Here is a 9,692-nt window from a genome sequence, read left to right on the forward strand (position 1 = left end):
TGGGCACTCGGCAAAGACGCCTTTGCCGAGTGTTTTTTTTTTATTTTGACACTCGGCAAAGAGGCTCTTTGCCGAGTGTTTTTTTTAAGGGTTAAGTCCAATTTACACCCTCCAACTTGCAGCAAAGTTCGGATTTCAACCTCGAACTTCAAAACCGGACAACTTTGGCCCTCCAACTCTCGAAAAAGTTCAACTTTCAACCTTTCGAGCGGTTTTGTGGGTGAACAGTAACTTTTGATATTTTTGGGAGCGCCGAAATTTTATATTATTTTTTCGAGCATCTTAACATCCTCAAATGAAAAAAACTCAAAACTACAAAGTTGTAGATCTTATCGAGGTCTACAATTTACATATAAAAATTATCTTCATCCGACATCGTATTGAAGCGTTTTCTATTTTTTGAAATTTGAGTCTCATCACGTGATAAAATATGGTGCTGAAATTTTATATTATTTTTTCGAGCATCTTACTCTCCTCAAATGGAAAAACTCAAAACTACAAAGTTGTAGATATCATCGAGGTCTACAATTTACATATAAAAATTATCTTCATCCGACATCATATTGAAGGGTTTTCTATTTTTTTAAAATTTGAGTCTCATCATGTGTGAAAATTGTTTCACGCATGATGAGACTTAAATTTCAAAAAATAGAAAACCCTTCAATACGATGTCGGATGAAGATAATTTTTATATGTAAATTGTAGACCTCGATGATATCTACAACTTTGTAGTTTTGAGTTTTTTCATTTGAGGAGAGTAAGATGCTCGAAAAAATAATATAAAATTTCAGCACCATATTTTATCGCGTGATGAGACTCAAATTTCAAAAAATAGAAAACTCTTCAATACGATGTCGGATGAAGATAATGTTTATATGTAAATTGTAGACCTCGATGAGATCTACAACTTTGTAGTTTTGAGTTTTTTTATTTGAGGACGTTAAGATGCTCGAAAAAATAATATAAAATTTCAGCGCTCTCGAAAATATCAAAAGTTACTGTTCACCTGCAAAACCGCCCGAAAGGTTGAAAGTTGAACTTTTTCGAGAGTTGGAGGGCTAAAGTTGTCCGGTTTTGAAGTTCGAGGTTGAAATCCGAACTTTGCTGTAAGTTGGAGGGTGTAAATTGTACTTAACCCTTTTTTTTAACACTCGGCAAAAAGGCTCTTTGCCGAGTGTTTTTTTTTGACACTCAGCAAAGAGCTTCTTTGCCAAGTGTTATTTTTTTAACACTCGGCAAAAAAAATTTCAAAGCATATTTTGAAGCAGTAAATTAATTCAAATGAAAAAGTTTTCAACTGCAAAATTGTATAACTCATCAAGATGTACAATGTTTGTTTTGGTCTTTTCTTTATATGACAAAGTGAAAGTAAATTTGTTCATAAATCTAACATATCTACCAGAGAGATATATAAGATTTGTGAACAATGTTAGAACGACCATGTCGGATGAACAGATGACCAAACAACCAAAATAAACTCTGTAGATCTCGAAAAATTATGAAACTTTGTAATTGGCAACTTTTTGATTTGAAATCATCTTGTCATGCAAAATTGTGTTTGAATTTCAAAAATTTAAAATTCAAATTTTTCAAACGACCTCGGATGAAAAAACAACCAAAATAAACTCTGTAGATATCGAAAAGTTATGAAACATTGTAGTTGGCAACTTTTTGATTTGAAAACATCTTGTCATGCAAAACTGCGTTTGAATTTCAAAATTTTAAAATTCGAACTTTTCAAATGACCTCGGATGAAAAAACAACCAAAATAAACTCTGTAGATCTCGAAAAGTTATGAAACATTGTAGTTGACAACTTTTTGATTTGAAAACATCTTGTCATGTAAAACTGTGTTTGAATTTCAAAATTTTAAAATTCAAATTTTGTAAACGACCTCGGATGGAAAAACTTCCTAAACTAAAAGTGTAGATCTCGAAAAGTTATGAAACTTTGTAGTTTATAACTTTTTTATTTGAATTCATTTAGGGCCTCAAACATGCAATTTACACTCGGTTTAGTATAATATATTGGGAACTAAAACGGAATCCAGACACTTAGTGAGAGTGTGGTGTAGTGGTAGAGCAGGTACGTGCACAGCGAGAGGTCTTGGGTTCGAATCACGTTGGCCGCGTAGCCATGAAATTCACACGAAAAATGTCGGAGATGGGTGGGCGCTGGCCGGTGGGAGCTCCATCGATAAAAAAAAAATTCTATTTTTTGGTAAAAATTCCCATTTTTTCGGGTTTTTTTCGGTTTCAACTTTGCCGAGTGTCGGGCACTCGGCAAAGGCTTTGCTTAGTGTCCGACAAAAGACACTCGGCAAAGTCACCTTTGCCGACGGGTTCTTTGCTGAGTACAGTACTCGGCAAAGCCTTTGCTGAATATAAATTGGGCTTTGCCGAGTGCTTCTGACACTCGACAAAGCCACCGATTCCCGTAGTGATGGATATGTGGACGGATCCCGCACACGAAGTTCAAGATACTAGCTAGCTAGTTTGACGGATGTGTACCGACAAATTTGGATGCCAGCTGCATGGTTTTAGACCGGTTCTTGTCGTTCGGTACGCCCAGCCTGATCACAGTCATTTGCTCCAACAACAACGTAACGACGAGCCCAAACTAGCATCAGTGAGAGTTCTAAAAATTGTCTGACTTCTCAACCAGAGAGCATCGGTGAGAATTCTAAAAATTGTCTGACTTCTCGGCAAGAGAGAATTGTATTTTTTTGTTGAACATATATATATGGGAGCACATGCATGCATGGCGAATCAAAGTAAGAGCAAAGCAGAAGGCCTTGGCCAATGGCCAACCTTGGACAACATCGCGTCGCCCGCAGCCGATCGATTTACGTGCCGCAAATGATGGTGGCTACGCAGCTACGCTGATCGTCGCGCTATATATGTTCTGCGCTGCCGGATCAACTACGCACCAAGAGCAAAGCCTTGCTTGTGAACGAGCAAGTTCTCGGGGCTCCTTATTCATACACGCGAGCGACCGGGCAAAATGTGGTGCCGGAGCCAGGACGACGCCGCCGCCTGCCGTATGTAAAATACAGAGATACCGTAGAAGGAAAGAAGACGGAGGAATTTTAATCCTAGTCCGTTAGTACGTAGGTTCTTACTAAACTCTTAAACTTTGACAGAAATATATATATATATATATATATATATATATATATATATATATATATATATATATGGGAGCTCTATCTATTTCTATGTCTCTATCTTTTTTTTTGGTAGTCTCCGATTAATATCCGCTCAAGTGATTTACAATAAAAATAAAAACAAATAATAGATACAATATTATTGGCGTTTGAACCATTGACTTTTCTCTAAGAAATAAAGATTTTTACTGCCATGTTGTTAACGTAATTTTGATTATAAACATATTCTTGCTAAAACCTGAATTAGCCATGGTTTAACTAATTAAAACGTGAACTGAAATCTTGAGCAAATTGTTGTCGAATGCCATCTAAATAAATGTAATCAAGAGAAGTCTTTTATCAGAATCATTAGTGGACATACTAATTCTTGACACGTCGACAACTAACTCCTTATTGATTTTAATCAGATATTAAAGTACAGATTTTTATAGGAGTCCTCAAAGGTAACGAAACTCGATATTTAATGATAGCAACACATGATAGAATGAAAATTAATGTTTTTTCTTCCGTCGCAACACACGGACGTATTTGCTAGTCTACAAAAAAGAGACAAAATTTCAGCGGCCCATTTTTTGGTATGGCATTTTTTGGTCGTTTTTCCTAACTAACTCGGACACTAAGCGAACAGACAACCGGCCTCCTTCACAGTTGAGGCATGTTTATGGTCATCGCACGAAGCGACAGTCCATGAAACTGACGTTTCAGAAGCAGCACACACAGTGTTTCAGAAACAACACAGGAAGCAGGCTGGGCACAGGGCTGCTCCAAAAATTCACGAAAAAAAATCAAATCAAGCTGGATTAGAGTGCGAATTTAACCACAGCATCACCAACTCATAGTAAATCCAAACCAGCAAAGAGTCCCGAAAAGATTGGAATTTCAGCACTGATTTTACAAAATGGGGAAACCCTAAGAAAAAGGGAAAAAAATTGAGAAACTTAGATTGGAGGTGCTCTGCTCCAAAAATTCACGAAAAAAATCAAATCAAGTTGGATTAGAGTGCAAATTTAACCACAGCATCACCAACTCATAGTAAATCCAAATCAGCAAAGAGTCCGAAAAGATTGGAATTTCAGCACTGATTTTACAAAATGGGAAACCCTAAGAAAAAGGGAAAATCCGAGAAACTTAGATTGGAGGTGCTCGTGAGGGTATTTGTGTGCGTGTTGTGTGTGTGTGGGTGGGGGGGGATCCTATGATTGCTCACTCATGTCACAGCATCAATTTGGTCCCAAACATCCGACCCAAATCTCAGCCAAACATGAATAACAGAAAATAATAAAAAATAACCTAAAATTCTAGAAAAAAGAAAGACGCGAGAACAAGTGGGAGAGAGAACAGATTTTACTTGGATTTGAAGGAACAAGGACATAGATTGCCTCACAAAATCATGTACAAGAGCATGGCTAGACACCTCCGTTTATTATCATTCCATTAAAGAATAAAAGAGTATAGCAAGAGGTGCTCAACTCTCTCTACTCCTCTCTCTCTCTTTCTTCTTAAGCAATTGGGTAATTTAGAGCAATAACGATAGGGTTAGCAAGATATCTCTCCCAACTAGCCACGTCCATATATATAGGTCCATGGTGAAGACTAAAATGCCCCTAACACTTTTTTAGGCTAAATACCCATAGCACCTAATACTAGATACAATACTCATGAGAGGCAAACAGTGCAGTTATTTCTTCATCCATTGAATGGATCTAGCTCCTTCGTGACTTTGCTTCGCCTCGACGGAAGCTTTATGAAGGTGCTACGCGTCATCCAATTCATAAATGTTTTATGGAGTAAAATTCACTAGCGCCCTAAACTTATACACTGCTGTCATTTAGGTCCCTAACTCTTAGTTTTTGATATTTGAAATCTGTTAGACTACTATAATTAGCAAGTTTCTTTCCTGGCTTTGCGCACGCATAATGCACGTCGCGTCCCCGTATTGCTGTTTAGGCGAGTCTGGACACACCTTCCTATTTTGCGAGATAGTTGTTTCCGTAAGTCCGTAGGATACAGAATAGAGGCAGCTACATATATGTACGTCTGATCTCCGATTAATCAATCAACGAGTTCTCTCGTCAGAGTCCTGAACTTGTATTGTTATGTCATTAAGTCCCCAGACTCTCAAGTTTTGATATTTGGATTCCGAACTTATGTCATTCAAGTCTCCATCGGGTCTGTTCGCTTGAACTTATCAGCCGGTTTATCAGCTAGAATCTACAACATTTTTCTCTCACAACAAATCAGCTTCAGTCGGCTTATCAGCCGACTTTAACACTAGCCGAACAGGCCGTCCCACTCCAACCCACTCTGATCCGACGCGATCGATCACCTCGCAAGCAACCAGGACTCATTAAAGTATCGATAATGATGTGAACCGGTCGTCCGGGCTGCCAACCCCACTGCGTGCCGAACCAACCCAGCCGCACGCCACTCTCGCATCCATTCCTTATCCTCTCCACTGTTCACTCCCGCAGCGCCCGTCTACTCGCCGGAACGGACGCCACGCACCGCGCACACCTCGCTGTTGTCCTGCCCGCCCCCTCCCTCCCTCCCTTCCCTCTGCGCGACCTCCATGCGACCCCGCGCTCCCAACGACCCTGCTCCTGCTCCCCCACCGGAGACGAGGACGACGACGGTGGCTCCGACGTCGGTTCTTCTTTGGATCTGTGCCCTCCTCCTCTGGATTTAAGGGCTCCTCCTCCTCCTCTGGATCTTAGGGACACGGCAGTGGCTAGGGTTCCGGCGAGCTCGAAGGTGATGGGCCAAGGGTTGTTTTTGTATGTTTTTTTTGTTGGTTCTCCCGTGTTGCAATGGGTGTTTTGAGATGTTGCAACAGATGATTTTCGAATGTTGCAATGTGATTTTTTGGGTTGTTGCAACGGATGTTTTTACGATGTTGCAGTACTACTGCTTGAGATGTTGCAGTACATAATTCTTGATGTTGTAGCACATAATTTTTGATGTTGCAGTATATATTTTTTTCGATGTTGCGGTATATGTTTTTTTCGATGTTGCAGTATATGTTTTTCGATCCGCCGCTCTCGTCCGTCGCCGTCGCCCGACCCGCCGATCGAGATGGTGCTGGCGCAGCTGGGCTAGAACCTCGTCGGGGCGCTGGCGCGGATGGCAAGGCGACGGTGGTGGACGACAAGGTGGTGGTCGACTGCCTGAACGACGTCTCGCGCGCGCTTCTGCAGGCTGACGTCCGCTTCGAGATGGTCCGGGCTGTGCAGGCCAGCATCAGGAGCGCCGTCAACCTTCAGTCCCTCGCTGCCAGCACTGACAGACGCCGCGCCATCAAGCATGCGGTCGTCGACGAGCTCCGCAGGATGCTGTACCCCGCGACCGGGAGCGGGAGCGGGAAACCGCCCTGCTTCCTCCCCAGGAAAGGGAAGAAGCCAGCCAGCGTGGTCATGTTTGTCGGCCTGCAGGGCTCCGGCAAGACCACCACCTGCGTCAAGTACGCGGACTACCACCGCCGGACGGGGTTCAGCCCCGCGCTGGTGTGCGCCGACACGTTCCGGGCCGGCGCCCCGGACCAGCTGAGGCAGAATGCGGCCAAGGCCGGCATCCCTTTCTACGGCAGCTACACGGAGTCGGACTCGGAACCCGTGAGGTTCGCCGTCGAGGGCGTGGACAGGTTCAGGAACGACGATCAAGATGCTGAGGGATGCGACCTCATCATCGTCGACACGAGCGGGCGCCAGAGCCAGGAGGCCTCTCTCCTGGAGGAGATGCGGCAGCTCGCGGAGGCCACGCGGCCGGACCTGGTGGTGCTCGTCATGGACGCCAGCATCGGCCAGGCCGCGTTCGACCAGGCGCTGGTGTTCAAGCAGAGCAGGGCAGCAGGCCAAGATCAAGAGGTACATGACGATCATGGACTCCATGAGTGCTGCAGAGCTTGACGGGGCCGACCCGATGAAGCTGATGATGACGAAACAGCAGCAGTCACGGTCACGGATCAACCGGGTCGCTCGGGGATCCGGCAGGCCCGTCAGCCAAGTGATGGAACTGCTGGAGGAGCACAAGCGAATGGCCAAAATGTTGAGCAAATTCGCCCCACACGTCAAGAGACAGAGACAGAGACCCAATAACGACATGTTGAATCAGCTTGGTGGCACAATTGGGCTTCTCAGTATTATCAGACAAATGGATCGACGCTCAAAGTCGACTTAGATCTATATTATATATGACCTAAGAGCTTTGTTACTATGCTTGGAAGGAACCACTGGTTCCTCTCGTAGACTCTCCCGTAAGACTAAAGGGTAGTTTAGTATTTTTTTTTTCTCTTCTTCCAAACATACAGATACTCACGAACAGGAAGTAATTCGCCAGCGATGGCCACCCGCCGCCCCGTTAATTCGCCGGCGACCGGCGTCCACTGCCCGTCGTAATCCAACCAAGGGGAATAGGAGTTCGTTGTTGCTCGGCGCGATCTGCAAGTATGCTGCTGCTCTCCTCGCCACCAACCACCTCCCTGTATCTGCAAAAGGCATGCATTCAGCCATTCAGGAAGCAAGCAAGCCTGCAGTGCAGAGACGACGCAAGCACGCAGCAAGCAGGCTCCGTCGGTGGAGCCGATTCATACATCTGGACACGACCTGCGCGGCTGCGCCTAGAATCCGATTGGAGGTGCCGCTGGCCTGCTGATTGGGCCCCGCCGGCCTCCCGCAGTGCGCCCCGGTTGCCGTCGTTCTGTCTCGAACAGTCGAACTCTGAACCAGGGGTTGTGGAGCCCGCCAGCGCTTGGAGAGGGAGGCAGCTGCAGGAGAGGAAGAGAGCGGTAAAGTTACCTTGCTACCCTTTAAATTTATTTTGAAATTAATTCATGGCCCATGTATTTTAGGTTCCGGCCACGACTTGAGTTCCTCTGTATAAGTTTTTTCCTATTTTATAATCATTAGACTATCTTCAACAATATCACCCAAAATATAAGACACATTCCACGTTTTGGTAGCTCTACAGGCAAAGGGTTTAATACCTATTTTTTTTGTCTTCTCCAACAACAGGACCTAAAAGAGAACCCTTTCTGCAAATGAGTCTTCAGGAGAGAGAATACTCATATTTAGGTTGTAACTCCTGCCGCAACCCAAAATGAGTCTCGCATATAGGTACTCTATTGGAGACCTGAAACAGTACCATTCAATACCCATTTTTGGTTTAGGTGCCCATATGGCTAACCTGTTGGAGACCGTCTTAGATCTATCTAAACGGATGGGTCTCTTTTTCGTAAGCAGTGTAAAATTTCTCCTTAACGCTTAGAATACCCGTAGGGCTCCTTGATAGAACACCACTCCATGTCACCCTGAATTCTCACCATCGTCAGATCTTCAATTCGACGACCCAGATCTCTTAGAGTGGATTCTGCCGAGAGCGGCTTCCCGGTCTACTCCTTCACTTCCGTGGATTCTCTTCTGCTTATCTTTCGCTTCAGCAGCTTCTCATCCGAATCCGATCGGACAAATATATAAAAATGGCTTCTGCTTCTCCTTCCCCAAACTTCTATTTCCCGACCCTTCTCCTCTTCGCTCGATCTCTCTCTCTCTCTCCACGACGCGCGGTGGCGACGACGCCCTTGCCATGCAGGCGCCGCTCGCCCCCACGGCGGCCGTCCCCGGTCGTGGAGCAGCGCGACCAGGCCCAGCCTGTGGCCGCCGGCGCGGCTTCCCCTCGGTGCTGCCTTCTCCGGCTGACCCGCGTGGGCTCGACGAAACCCTAGCTGCCTCTTCCTCGCTGGTCGCGCTGGCGGCTCCGCTCAGCAGCCCTCTTCTCTTCCCTCGTCTCATGGCTCCTCTACCCCAAATCCCCTCTCCCTCGCGGACCCAACGCGGGCTGCCACCGGCGCGCTGGCGACGCTCGCCCCCGGTACGGCTACGCATCGGCGCGGTGCTCGTCGTGGCGCCCACAGCAGACGCGGCCAGCTCCTCGCGCCATGGCTGGTTCCTCTGCTTTGCGTGTGCATGGTGGTGCTCCCTCTGCTCCGTTCGCTTCTTGCCGTCTCCTAGGTGAAGTGTGCTTGACGACCCCAGCTACGTCGTGAGCCGCTCCCGGCCACGGCGCGACCACGCGGCATGGCCAACCCCGCCTGGGCATGCCCTCTTCCTCGCCGCCGCCGGCGGCAGCAGCTCAGCTCAGCGTCCGAATCTGGTGGTACCGAGCAGGTACTATATTCAACAAAAAAAAACTTTGCCAATTAGGTTATTAACTATGGGACTATTGCCTTTGTTCAGGCCTCAATTACTTTGTACTATTTAGGCCTCAATTATTTTGCATTGTTCAGGCCTCAATTGCTTTTCGCGCGAACATAGATTAACGGATTCAAAAAAATGCCTTTTACATATCAGTGAGTTTAGTTGTGTCATTATCTCATTCTTAAATTTGCTTCTTATTTATTCATGAAAGCTGCCATGTATCAAACCATTCTGAACTTCACTGTGACGATGTCCGTTTTTTCTCAGCCCATGCTTAAATACACCAGAGTTCAGGTTCGACTGTAGGCCTATACAGAGTGAGTACACATCTTATTTGA

General features: G+C 45.4%; 1 protein-coding gene across 1 annotated transcript; it reads left to right on the top strand.

Moving 5' to 3' along the window:
* The first annotated feature begins 6,238 nt into the window (after window positions 1-6,238).
* On the top strand, window positions 6,239-7,889 carry LOC136494354 (signal recognition particle subunit SRP54 2-like). Its single transcript, XM_066490520.1, is given in 2 exon segments — window positions 6,239-6,287; window positions 6,290-7,889. Coding segments are annotated over 2 exon segments (828 nt in total). The 3' UTR covers window positions 7,069-7,889.
* Window positions 7,890-9,692: the final 1,803 nt, after the last annotated feature.

Source organism: Miscanthus floridulus, chromosome 11, assembly GCF_019320115.1.
Source record: "Miscanthus floridulus cultivar M001 chromosome 11, ASM1932011v1, whole genome shotgun sequence".
NCBI lineage: Eukaryota > Viridiplantae > Streptophyta > Magnoliopsida > Poales > Poaceae > Miscanthus > Miscanthus floridulus.